Source organism: Ictalurus punctatus, chromosome 24, assembly GCF_001660625.3.
Source record: "Ictalurus punctatus breed USDA103 chromosome 24, Coco_2.0, whole genome shotgun sequence".
Taxonomy (NCBI): Eukaryota; Metazoa; Chordata; class Actinopteri; order Siluriformes; family Ictaluridae; genus Ictalurus; species Ictalurus punctatus.
Window position 1 is genome coordinate 14577337 of NC_030439.2, and position 14134 is coordinate 14591470.

The following is a 14134-nucleotide window of genomic DNA, read 5'->3' on the forward strand; positions in this document are numbered from 1 at the left end:
GGGAAAGTACAGAAGGATCTGCAGGAAATCAAGTTCAAGATTTATCAGCCATATCTAATCCGTGTACTCAGGTAGACTGATTATCTGGAGCAGTGGTGCTGGTTTAAGGTTCATTCAGTTTTGCAGATGTACAGTCAAAATCTTTTCGTTAAGACTCAAATCATCCTCCTCTTCCACCAAATTATTAGAATGAGTTTAAGATGGTGTTTAAACTGAGTTTAATTAAGCCATAACTCATCCATGCATCCATTTTCCATGTATCTCTTGTCCTACACAGGGTCCCAGGGCACAAGGGGGGGGCACCCTAGATGGGGTGCCAACCCATCGTAAGGCGCGGTCTCACACACATCACACACTGTGGACAATTTAGAGATGCCATTCAGCCTACACCACATGTCGTTTGCACTGAGTAACGGAGTACCCAGAGGAAACACCCAAAGCACGGGGAGAACATGCAAAACACAGGCCAGAGCTGGGATTAAAATCCCCAACCCTGGAGGTACAAGGCAAAAGTGCTAAATGAACTGCAAGATTAAAAAAAAGAACGATATGTTCTTAATGTGAGGGGTATGATACGAAGTGCATAATTAAAGTGCACCTATTATGGTTTTTCAAATATTACCTTTCATGTAGTGTATTATAGAGCTGTTTGTGAATGTAAAAAGTTTCAAAAATCAAAGTGCACGACAAACAGAGTTTGACTCCCAAAAGAAGAAACCGATTCTGAACAGCTGAAAGGAGTCTTTAGTAATTCCAGACTTACTTCCTGTACTGACCTACTTAGGTTTGTAACAAAAAGCCCCACCTCTGCTCTACATCGGCTGCTCGCTGACAGCAGTAGACCAATCACAACAGACTGGCACATGTGACCAATCAGAGCAGAGTATTCTCTCTGAAAGGAGGAGTTTAGAATAAATCCTTTAGTACTGACCATTGAATGAGTCATTTTTGACACTGGGGGAAAAAGGTAATACAGCAAATTATGAACACATTAAAGTGTTTATTTATTTATTTATTTATTTATTTATTTATTTTTTACCTTGGATGCATGTAAATCTATTGCATGAGACCTCTAAAACAAAATTAGGCACGTTTCAAAACCACAATAAGTGTGCTTTAAAGAAATTTACAGAAGCATTCACATATCTAAATACATCTGTGTGAAGGCATAAAAATACAAGGCATCAAAATAAATAATTTTTTAATATGTCTTTTTAAATGGCCAAATATGCATGCTTAAAATAACTGTAAATAATCAAATGTGGGAAAATCCTTAAATTATAGGTAGCTAACTGACTATATGAAATCACAGCAAGAGTCAAGAGTTAGTCACACATTATTATCCTAATGCTGAAATCATCACACACTTTATTTTAGACAGAATGATAATAAACGTTAGGCGGCACAAACTTTTTTTTTTTTTTTTTTTAAACTTTAGGAGTCACTTAAATATTTTTGAACCTGAACCTGAGTGAATCATTGACTGAAAGATTCGAATCATTTTAGTGTATCACTAAAAAATATATATTTTTTAAAATCACAAATCAACAGTCAACAGAGCGAACATGCTAGTCTGACATGGAAAAAAAAAGGCGTCTTCAGCGCATGCGCACTATTTATAGCCGCTGAGTCTGCATGCCACTCAGCATGGTTGTGGTCTGGTGTGGAGCCTCACATGTGAAGCTTTGTGTACATTTCCGTCGTCGTTTGGGAGGTTTGTGTATAACTTTATTTATGATGTCTTAACTGCCATTGAAGACTCAGGATAAAATGGATCATTCAGGTGAGCACTAAACATATACCCAAAATACTGATTACTGGCGTGGGATGTTCATCTTAACTCAAATGAAGTACTAGAGTCACTGTTCAAGGTAGTTTGATCAGTAATTTACTAAAGCCAAACAACAATTTAAGAGTACACTCAAGGAGGGGGGTGTATTGTTATGGTTCTGGAGCAGATTTTGTAAACAAAAGCTGCTGCAAATCAGTTTGATAAACTTTATTCCCTTTATTGTGTTAGATTTCTTCTAGATAAATGCTGCAGAACCTGCATCTGTGTTGTGATTCATTTGGTACACTTTGTAACTGTGTGCAAAGTTGTGTTGCAACCACTGCACTAAAACAAACACAGCCTGCTCTCTTTTATTCTCCCAATGCACTTAATAATTACCTGCACTGTTCAAGTTTCTTCTAATATTCACTGGTCATCTAATATTCTGTTCCCAGAAATGAAATGAACATTTTCAGTTAAGGCTGAATAGCACACTATGTTCACTGAGGGTGTGTAATGATTAATAGAGATGACATTTTTGATGCAGCAGTCTTTATCCTGACCTCACTGTGGGATCAATACTAGACTTCCTGTCCTGATTTTGCTGTGATTTTTGGACGGAAAATAATCCACATAGTCTCACTTCTGTAGTTCAGGGCTTTAGCAGTTTACTGCCAGAACCAGTGGGAGATATTCTGCCTAATTTATGACGGGTATGAAGTGTGACGTCCTTAGACTAATAAGGACGTCAATAAACTTTCTCCTTATTGTGTTTTGAATTGCTGTGTCATCTGTTCTACTCAACAAACCAGTTAAATTGCATTCATTTGAACTTCCTATTGTAATAGTCCTTGTTAAATACAATAAAGAATCAAGCCATTCTGTTTTCTAGGGTTCTAGATTTGTGCTGTTTATAGGCAATTATCTATGTATTTAGCTGGCTATGCAGTGACTCAATAGTTTAGCTTGTTTCTAAACTTAAAACTGATCATTAAAGCCTGTATTAAGTGTGTCTGCTGGTAGCTGTGACCTGCAGGTAATTCTATATTTTAAACTGAAGTGGAATTGAATGAATTTGTCTTTCATTTATGAGTTTAAGTTGCTAGACTGGCTTACTCTCTAAAAAGAGAGTATAATAATTTTAAAACTGCTGCTGGCTAAGAACAGATCGTTTTTGAGCACATGTGTATGAATATTACACTCTTGATACTTTTCCCTTTACTGAGAAAAGAACTAAAAACTCTAGTAATGTACTGTATGTAACTGTGGTTTAATGAACCCTAGATAACTGCCAGAGGCAGTGAACATCACACGCATACCTTTTTAAACACTGCCAGACAGTGCCGTTAGACATAGTATTGGCAATAAATAATGCTGTCATTACAGCCATCGCCATCTTGAGCCCTCTGAGTTCTTGCTGGCCCAGGGACAAGGAACCCTATCTGTTATGCAGAACTTTTTGTAGAACCACCGGTACATGGGTCCTTCACCCCTTGTAATTTGCTAGGGCTGGTGAGAATCATCTGCATAACCTATATGGAATGATGTTTAGAGATGACTGATGCACTGGGGTTACAGCAAAGCATGATGTTAACTTTGTAGAACCTTGTAGTGCATGGTGATCTCCAGACAACAGTAGCACAGACTTTCTGTACCTTGCTGAAGCTTTCCTATGTTTCATGTCTTAATTGTGTGACTAGTGTCTGTGTGATGAAGCTCTTTTCTGAGTTCATGTTGAGACCAAGTGCTGCAGTATATGAGAGGAAGTTGGATATGTCCTGACAAGCCTGCTCCTTAGTGAGGGTGCATGGATACGAGTCATCTGTAGAGTGGTATCCTAATGCTTCCAGTGACCAGGCTGCTTGCTTACATTTTGAAAACACCAATGGCCAAAGAGAGGCCTAAGAGTAGACCTTTTTGAATTGAAATGCCTGTCTATATAGGGTAAATTTCTTCTTCTTTTTTTTTTTTTTTTTTTTTTTTTTTTTAAATAAAATAAAGGCATCAGTGTTCTGGGGCAATGGAAACATTTAAAAGGACCAGTCGTTGTTGCAAAGTATGAAATACATCTGATGATTTTAGCATGCAGAAAGGAAGGGATGGGTTTTTTTTTTTTTTTTTTTTTTTTTAGGAACCAGTTCACCCTCTCAATTCTAGAAATGGACAGACTGCAATACTTCTGTTGAACAAGCAACGATCACGTCTCCTATCAAAGAGAGCATGAACTTATTGGGTTATAGCAACAGCACAATCCATATGAGGGACAGGGGTGAGTCATGATGAAGGTTTTCATTCCAATCAAGCAGGAGCCACACCTGATTCCACATGTTTAATCAGTTCTTGGCTTTCAGTACACTCAGGTGTGTCTTCTGCTTGATTAGAATGAAAACCTGCACCCATATCTGCCCTTTCTGGATATGACTGGACACCCTTGCATTAGAGAGCGGGCTCTTTTGGAGGATGTTAGTCGGGTTTTGAGGCTTCAGCTTATTGATTCCAGCCATGTCTGCCACCAAGTCAGTACTTCACCTAGAAAGGGACTCGGTGCTTTCTTGGTTTTCTGGTATGTTTCAGTCATCACCATAAATGGGACTTTTGTGATTAGTGAGCTGTTACTAGGTTTGTGTTGGCAGTCAGTGAAGTGGATGGCCGATTCAGACACTGCATCCTTAAGATAGTCAATGCAGTGGCAGTGAGCACATAACTGGCGTCTTTTGCTTCCAGGAAATTCAGACACTGTTTGCACATGCATGAATTTTACTCCAGTATTCAAAACTTTGATAAAACTAGATTGTCATGTCTGTCACTTTCAAAGATCTTTATACGAATAGTAACGGTTAATTTGAGTTATACAGTTGCACACTTTCCATGTTTTTATATATGGAATTCAGCAACTGCCATTGGACTTAATGGAGTTTTCAGTCGACTGTTTTTAACAAGGACTTCCATTGAAATTCTTGTGTGCTAATCTTCCATGCATTACTGATGCAGAAGATGAAATTAAACATGCTGCAGCGTTCTTTTAAACTTCTCAGTTTGTAGCAGTTAACAGCTTGTGCATGTGTTTCTGTCCCAGGAGTGTCCTTTACCCGTCCTCATGAGCCCATGTCTTTAATGAAGATGGGTCTCTGTATGGTGTTGGTGGGCCATGTGAATTTCCTGTTGGCGGCCCTGGTCCATGGCACAGTGTTGAGGCACATCACCCTCGACACTCAGACACTGGAGTACGCCATCTCCAACATTTTGGCTCTAACGGCTGGACTTGTGGTGAGACATACCAGAGCAAACAAACACTTCCATCTTATCCACTGAGCACCAATAGACATCTTTAACTGGTCCTGTGTAGCCTGACTGAAATCAGGACCATATGAAAACTTGGTTGTCTGATCCTTGATTCATTGATTCGTCCCCTAAATACACATCCTTTCTGAATCCATTTTAAGGTGAATGCCTTGTATATGATCACTTTTTTTTTTTTTTTTTTTTTTTTTTTGTTGTTGTTGTTGTTGTTGTTGTTTTTTTTTAATTCTTTATAGCCTTTATTTCTCTCCTTAATGTCTCCACAGGGAATCTTGGTTGGAATACTCACTATAGTCTTTTCCAAAAATGAGAAGAACAGAGTCCTGGTAAGCCTGAATAAAGGGAATCTGTTAAGCTGTCTGCTGTTCAGTCTTCTTTAATCATAATGATGGTTTGTTCATAAAAACACTGACTTGCAGACAGTTTATCTTTTTGACACAGCTGTACTTCAAATTTGCATTTGGGTGCTTGTTTTATTTGTGCTGTTGCCCTCTTGTGGTGTATGTACAAGTCACTAATAGTCAGTAAAGTAACTTATTTTATTTGTGTTTTTTTTGTTGTTGTTGTTTTTTTTTTTTTTTTTAAATAGTAGTAACGAATTATGTACCACATCTGATACATAAAAATGAAGCTGGGTGTATGTAAATTTGGCGTGGGGCAGTATACATAAAATTGAGTATAGCAAAATGGTGGCTTAGCAGGTGAATTTAAACAAATGTGTTTTTTTGTTTTGTTTTTTAAATGTAGAGGCAATAAAATCTGCAGCATAGAACAAAGTTTGCAGAGAAAAAAAATTGTTTTATATATATAATATACAAATATATATATTATATTACATTATATTATATTATATATGTATATCTTATTTTTGGATAAATACCACTGATTTATTGTGTGCAGAATGTGATCTCCATGACCTTGATTGTGGAATGGCTGGTGGTGATGGTTCCCCTGATTTGAGTATTTCAGAAGCTCCTGTATTAATTTTTATACCTAACAACAGTTGCTAGATTTTAGACCGAAGGGAGCAAAAAGAAAAACTTCCAGTCAGTGGCAGTTCTGTGTGTAGAAACACTTTGTTAATGAGAGGTCAGAGGAGAAAGACCTGTCTGATTTGAGCTGACCATAAGGCTACGACAACTCAAATAACCACGCTTTACAACTGTGGTGAGGAGAGTAGCTCACTGTTGGCGGTGAAAAGCCCAGATCAGCAGTTTCTGAAATATTCAAACTAGCCCATCTGGTCAAACTAGCCCATCTGGTGAAAACAGCCATGTCAGCGGGATGCAAGAAGGCATTTTACATCGGGGTGCTGGAATTTTAAGTGTATATATAGTGCGTGTTATGTCACACCCGAATGATGGTCAAATAATTTTTCGTTTAACAGAGGTTGTGTGTTGATTACAACAATAGTTCCCACAACACTGTTAAATTGTCCATTCAGAATGTGATTAATTTTCTACAGCATGACTGTCAATAGTTACAGCTGTAACATAAATGATGGAATAAATACATTAATATAAACCTAATTTATTAATGTTATCATTACCTATAGTAACAGCTAATTCAAACTATGTTGTAGCAAAATACCTGTCATCACATCATCAAAACAGAAGAGTGCTTAAATTTTTCTAATAGTCCTTAATAATGAGATATTCTAATAGTATTTTATAAATAAAATGTAAAGAGTGGAACAATGTTATCTAATAACAGAATAAATCAATCTGTGTGGTACTAGTGTCTGAATATTAGGAAATAATAAGTTTTAACTCTTTGGTGTGTAGCAGCAGAAAGCTGCCTCATTGATCTGTTTACCTTAATGCCTCTTGTTTGTTCAGACATGGTGGGTGTGCATGCTGAGTGCGGTAGGGGGCGTGCTGGCTGCTGCTACAGTCGTCGGGCTGCTCATTGCTTTGGTTTGGACGTTCATTTATGGCACGAAAGGGCTTCTGCTCCACTGCAACTTACCTGATGACATGAGCTACTTCAGCATCACTTTCGAGTGTCCCTTTGACCCCACACGCATTTATGTGAGTCTCAGGTCAGGCCGTAAACAGTCTGGCATTACAGTGGGTCACTATGGGAATATGTTCCATTATAAGTCATTAGTTTCTTTAAAAAAGGCAACCAACCAGAAATTACGTTGTAATAGTAATCTCCCTTGTCCAATACAGTTAAGTGAATAAATGCATGATTATTCTATACATAATATGGTGATAGTGGGTGTACATTGTGAACTAGTTTGGCTGAAGTAGATCTTTGGGGAAAGACCTTGGGGTGCACTGGGTGAGAAGTACTTCCATGGTGATGCACTTCATGTTCTGCGATTTTTATCTGCTTTACTGAGGCAAAGAAAATCAGAGAAATAGTCTTTAATCCTTTAAACAAAATGGCATTACACAACTCCTAAATGCTTAGTTATGACACAATTTTGACAGATGCTGGTTTTTGCATTGTGACAACATTTATATGCATACACAGACTCCAGAATTATTAACACCCTTCATGGGGCAAAAACTATAAACTATATGGGGTAAAATTATATACCACAAAGCAGGGGTCTCCTATCTTTTTGAGTGTATGGTCCCTGAAGGGATAAAATAGTCTAGAGGGCTACTAGTTTGATATTCTCCAAAAAAAATCATTTGTTATAAATATAATAAATATAAACACACTGCGCTTTTTTTTTTTTTTTTTTTTTTTTTAAACTTTCAATGAACATTGTCAAAGGTCAGGTGAGCTGGGCAAAAGCAGTCAGTTTAGTAAATGTATAACACACTGACAAATCCTCTTAAATGTGTTCATTTATCAGTATCTATCTGAAACATGCACATTCTTAATGTGTAAGCCAATTAAACATGGATCACCTACAAAAGAGTTGCAGAGACTGCCAAATTCATTGCCAGCAAAAATAATAAACCCAGCAGAAATGCCAGATTATGTTTTCTGTGTAGTTCCTTGCATAATTGGGAATGTCAAATTGTCAGCTTGTTGAGGAATTATTAGCTGATGTCTGTAACATGAATATGGCCCTGACTTTATTGATCTATTTTGCCCCCTAGTGGAATAACAGACTAGCTTTATTTTTCAATTCAATTATGATTTGCAATTTTAGATTATTTTGATTGATTTATTTATTTTACTTGGCCAGATTAGAACCTTTTAACATTCCTATGTTAACTCAATATCACTCCTTGCATGTGGTATTAATTTTGTATATAATTTTCATGAAGGGTGCCAATATTTCTGGAATTGAATATAAATGAATGAATTGCATTTTTAACATTGCAGGTAAGATGCTGCTTATGTGATTCTGTATCATTCCTGGGGATCACTCATGTACCCACTGAAACCATGAAATCTCCCTCTCTTCTCTCCTTTCCCCCTTTCTCTTTCTTCTTCCTGCCTTCTCTTACAGGAAGTTTGATTGAAACAAATTGTGCGTGCTCTCACAGCAGCTCTTCTCCACAAGAACAGCACGGCTCTTGTTTCGAGAGCGTGTCTTTCATCACTGTGAAATGATGCTCTTCGCTTCTGTTCACTTCATATTGGCTAGCCCCATGCAAGCTGATTGCTTACACTATGGCTGAAATTGTTGCTGGCGCACATTGGCCGCTTTTTATCAAACGTTTCGATCATGTGTGGGCACGCACGCAGTAAGCAGTTTCCTCTCTCTGTGCTCTCAGGGTACCACGCTGATCCTGTGGGTGCCGCTGATCGTAATGAGTGTGGTGGAGTTTGTGGTCTCAGGGCGCTGCTGTGCCGTGTCCGTCTCTTTCATCCGTCGCAGAACAAGAATACACTGCGAGACCAGACCAGTGTGTAACACTATGGTACATGTGATTACTCGTACTGCATACACCTCACTCATGAGCCTCTATAGTTCCATAGCCTCCCTCCATACATCTTGTTTGTCTGTAACAATATACACTGACAATTTTGTAAAACCCCCCCCCCTTGAGCTTCCCATAACTTCATGATTTTACAAATGACCTTGTTGCATATTCTGGGCTATAAAAAATAATGACTTTATTTATGTATGTATGTATGTATTTATTTATTTATTTATTTATTTATTTTAATGCGTTTGTGTCGCGTTTGAAATATCAGACAGGATTCCCTATTAATGTATTATATGAACCTATAATCGTAGGCTTGGTAAACTGATTTGATTACAGAAATGTAGGTTTTCAAGTGGAGATTATTGTGGCGATTAGAATATAACTTGCACTTAAATTTTGTCTGACAGCAAAGAGAACTTCATTTTGGAAATTATTTTTTTTAAATAATTTTTTTGTTTGTTTATTATCGGATAAGGCTTTATGTAATCCTGAGGTATTTTAAACAATGTTTGCATCATTGCATTGTAATATAGATTTTGTGTCTTGAACCATCTTCACCACCACACAAATGCCCCACTAGTTATGTTCTACTGACGGTCCAGGGCCCTTATTAATGAATAAATCATGTATGCTTATTTTTATGCATAGTTTTGCATACATATTTTTTGTTTTTATATATGATGTAGACTGTGTGTATACCAGCATTCCAAAATGAACTTGCGGTTACAATGCGTTGGATCAGGATAGCTTTATGAAGTCGTGTTTCATGGGGCTGGAATTGCTGATTTACTGATGTCATCAATCAGTTTTTATTAGTATATATTTCATTACATTTTAATTAGTTTAATTGCATTACATAGTTTGTGGTTTGGCTTACAGCTCAAAGACTAACCAAGTTAGCATGTTAATGAATGCAGCACAAATGTTCTTGATTGGTTGGAGATTGGTGCCCATTGACACATCTTTAGGGACTGAACTGATTTCTTAGCTGTGAGCTCTGAGTGGTTTATCAGGGATTGGAGCTTCTCACTTCAGAACCAATTACTTGTATCTGTTGGGATCCAAGTTGGCACACAAATGCAATATTTGTGCATGCTTAAGACATTTAATTATAGAGTTTTTGGCTACAGAAACATTTCAGAGAGAAGCTGGGGTTCTAGAGAGTATTTCCCATCATGATTATGTTGGAATGCATCGTTGCTCTTGGCCCAACCTGCTTGCAGTTCACCTACACTGATGCACAACAGATGTGGAACAGCGATCATGGGTTTTCAAAATGTCACTGTGGCTAGTGACTGCCCTCAGAAAATTATGCTAATTGAACGGGTTTCCATAGTGTGCAATTGTTTGGGTGTGTTTTTTTTTTTTTTTTTTTTTTTGTTTTTTTTTTGGTTAAAGCACATTTGCTAACGTTAAACCTTATATTTGTTGTATTAAAGAGACTACTATTTCTGCTTCAGAAAAGGTTCTTCTTTTTAGGGTATTCTTTGAAGAGACATTTATGTACCAAACATGGTTAATTGTGTAAGATGTGTCTAATCAATCCGTGACGTGAACATGGTGACTGAGCAGTTGGGATTTATTAAGATTAATTACTTCCACTTGGGTGTACCACCTACCAATGTGAATTCGATTAATCTCAATTTAATGACTGTACAAAAATTCAAAATTTAATGTGCAAGAACCAATGAACTATTTTCTGTGTGATCTTGATAAACGAGGCATCTGCTTTGACCCATCTAGCACACTGATATTTTTAAATAGTGATTTAAAAAAAAAAAAAAACAACCCCACATGCAATCCTCTGTGTATGTGTCCCCATGTGTTTGAGGAAATTGGGCGTATACACAGCCAGTGATGCATGAGTCATACTGCAGCACTACTGTAAGGCTGTGTGTATGTGTATCTGTGTGTTTTCTTCCAGGTGGAGACCCTCAGAGCAGCTGTGCCCCCAGTGATCCCCTGCCATGTCCCACCACCACCCCGCTGTTGCCATAGAGACTGTGAGCTGGTGCGCCCCCCAGAACAGCATGAGCTGCTCCGAGCATCACGGCCCTACAGCTCCAGCCGCTCGGCCCAGAACAGAGCACCCTCGTCTCCATTCAACAGAGCCTCACTCAACCGGGCCAGCTTCTGGATCTAGTTATAAGCCTTTGTATTACATTGACCAAACTCTGGTCCTTCTTGAATGGAGGTTAGGAAGGAAATAAAACTGGAGTGCATACCTGCGTGCAACTGGTGCATTCCGTTAGCGTTTACTGATTGTGTACCATGTCGGCTGGTTTAAATTAATTAAAAATGCTTCACTTGAAGGAAGTAAAATACAGGATGGAGAAACATGGAGCCTGGTGTGCTGCCTGCCATGTGTGATCCTGCTTGCTGTATATGCTTGTGCCTGCAGTTAGAACAGATGTGAATTATGAGTACATTAATTTTCTTTAATTATAATGTCTTAACGTTGTTGTTGTTGTTGTTGTGTGTTTTTTTTTGTTTTTTTTTTTTCAAAATTTAATGTGCAAAAAAAAATTGACATGCTAAACAGATTAAAGTATTTATTTTAGGTGAATACATTTTGCTCCTGATGTCAGTTTTAATAAACTTCTTATTAATGTGTGTGAACTGTCAGCCCCATGAGAACACATCACCACATACTGTAAAATAATGTAACCCTATGAACTGGACCAATCAGCTATCAGAAAACATTAACACTGCTCAAACTCTTTTCTGTTTCTATGCAATTAGCATCATAGAAATCACCTCCAGACAAAGTTTTAAACACATACATGTATTTGTCATCAATTTCAGTAAAGAAGGAGGGAACAATCATGATGTCTTCACATGAACTTTTCATGCAACATAAAAGAGAAATTGCAATAAGGGTCCAGAAGCATGTACAGTCTCAGTACAAATTTGGAAGCAATGTCTTGGAAAGTTAGACAAAAAGCTGGGAGTGTAATGATACAAGAGCGACCGAAGCTCCATCACCATACACAAAAACGTAGGCGGCGGATTGAAACGTTGCCGAGGGGAGATGAAATTTTCTCTCAGTTGTTGTGACACCAAGTAGAGAGATGAAAGCAGTGATATTTTCATACACCCCTTCAATCAAGAGTGGAAACAAGCCCTTAGAGCTAGCGCTCACTGTGATAACCTCTCTTCTCTTTTTTTTTTTTTTGGATTAAGAAAAAATACCAAATTTTTTTAAGAGTGAGGTGTGATCATAAATCATTGCGCATTCTTTTCTGGCATTTTAAAATGACAATTTTAGGAGTACTTGGTGTTTTATTTTTATATATATATATATATATATATATATATATATATATATATATATATATTTTGCAATAAAAAAAAATCAGTTGCAGGTAGCTAAAAAATTGGAAGGAAAAACAAAAGTATCTCAGTTAGTAGCCTAGGCAAATTGAAATATCCGGCGTGAATACAAAACTGTTGGCAACTTTATAAAGGATCAACTTTATGAGAATAGTTAACTGTAGGTGTGAGTCAGATTATGGAACTGATTTTTTGATATTTTCAAATTTCAGGTTGGATGTAGTAATGAAATTGGACCTGTTAAGTACAGGAGGTAGGGGAACTTGCCACTTAATCTGGGGCTCAAAAACACAGTATTACCTCAAAAACATACCTTATTTAACGACACGAAGTGATACTATAAAGTTAGCACACACACATGCACAGAAATCATGCGCACATCACGCTCACATTCACACATACACACGGAGCGCCTCGAATCGCATGTGCTACATGCGTCTGATTCCGAACACCATGGAATGTTTCCCCGGACGCAAATCACGACTTCAGAACGATAAAGATTCGGATCTGGGTTCAAATGGAACGGCAGATGGAATCTTATAATACTACGGTCATGAAATATTTCTTCCGAGTTTTGCAAATCCTTGATAATGACGCCACAAGGACCTCTTGCATACCTCGGATCAGCAGTTAAATTCAATCTTGCTTCAGCGTAAGATCACCAGTGGTTTACTGCTGCAGACCTGAAGACTACACCACAGTGATGATTCCATAGAGATGAAAACAAGTTTCACAATGTGATAAAACACCACATGCGGGGGAAAAAAAGAACAAATAAATAACCTTGGAAGAAACAGTACATATGTACAAAACCAAAGTAAAAATCAAACAAAATGAAACGAAGGAATCTACAACCTTCTCGTACTAAATGAATATTCATAAGCAAACAAATCCTACCATCAGTCCACTGTCTACTGGAGGTTTTTTTTTTATTTTTTTTTTATGGATTTGGATACTTACGTGAGCTACATAATACTGTCTGAGTAAAATGGCATCTACACTAGCTTCCTAATATGTTTTATAAGTGTATATACTGTGTATATGCATATATATGTATATATATACACACCTATATGAAAACAAAAAGGAAGGAGAAAAAAATTCAAACCGGATAGCTAGACGTGAGGATGAGAGAGGGAGCTGAGGGCAGGGAGGAGTGTGAGTGCATGCACAATATCCAGGGAGTGGTCTTTCCCAAAACCAGGAGCCTGGAGTACGATGTCTAAACACCGTGAGCCGAGCGCTCGATAGGCCTCAGAGACACGGACAGACGAAGCGCAGCAGACAGAAGACGTCTTTGCGGGTGTTGTCTTTGTTCTTCGGGTGTATGCGTGCCCCTTCTCAAAGAAACTAAAAGTAAAACTGATGTACTTTTTCTTTTCTCTTAAAACTCTTCCGTCTGGAACACAAATAACAATGAAAGACGAGAACCTTCATGCACAGAGCGGCTGTTTCTTAAAGGACTCAAAACTGTGAGGCACTGCTGGGGTCGCACTGCAGCAGCCGCACGATGGACGGATCGCTCTTGGCACCTTTTATGAACTCCTCCAAAGAGAGCTTACCTGTGTGGAGAGACCAAGAAGCGGAGCGTTTGAGGGGTAAAAATAAGTAAATAAATAAATAAATAAAAACCTTTTCCAAGCCCGGCTTCATATCTCACCATCATTGTTCAAGTCCATTTGTCTGAAGATCTTATCAGTCCTCTTCTCTGGTGTGGACTCGTCCTCAGGCATCTTCATCACAGAGGACACCATCTTATAGATTGCCTGTGACATTATACATAAAGATAATAAACAGTGTTGAGAAGAGCAATACCAACATTAGTAGTTGGTTTGCCATGTGCTAGTGTTTGTTTTACATTCTGTTCTTCACCCCATCCTGTCTTTGG

The 14134-nt window shown here is 37.9% G+C and overlaps 2 protein-coding genes across 8 annotated transcripts in view; one reads left to right on the top strand and one right to left on the bottom strand.

The window, feature by feature from the left end:
* Positions 1-1589: 1589 nt before the first annotated feature.
* On the top strand, positions 1590-11479 carry tmem54b (transmembrane protein 54b). 5 transcript variants are annotated; one of them, XM_017455301.3, is made up of 6 exons: positions 1590-1714; positions 4848-5038; positions 5338-5397; positions 6910-7101; positions 8758-8904; positions 10838-11479. In XM_017455301.3, exons 1-6 carry the CDS (start codon positions 1636-1638, stop codon positions 11054-11056), a joined length of 888 nt encoding a protein of 295 aa, XP_017310790.1. In that variant the 5' UTR covers positions 1590-1635; the 3' UTR covers positions 11057-11479. The 5 variants fall into 5 exon arrangements, with proteins under 5 accessions (XP_017310790.1, XP_017310791.1, XP_053531173.1 ...); XM_017455302.3 differs by having other exon boundaries at positions 8758-8889; XM_017455303.3 differs by having other exon boundaries at positions 1625-1783.
* hpca (hippocalcin) overlaps positions 11384-14134 on the bottom strand; it is a 39397-nt gene continuing 36646 nt past the window's right edge. For all 3 annotated transcript variants that reach the window (XM_017453997.3, XM_017453998.3, XM_017453996.3), the window contains 2 exons: positions 13907-14012; positions 11384-13808 (listed from right to left, as the gene is read on the bottom strand). In XM_017453997.3, coding sequence (XP_017309486.2) covers positions 13711-13808; positions 13907-14012 — 204 coding nt within the window. In that variant the 3' untranslated portion in view covers positions 11384-13710. The remainder of the gene's footprint in view (positions 13809-13906; positions 14013-14134) is intronic.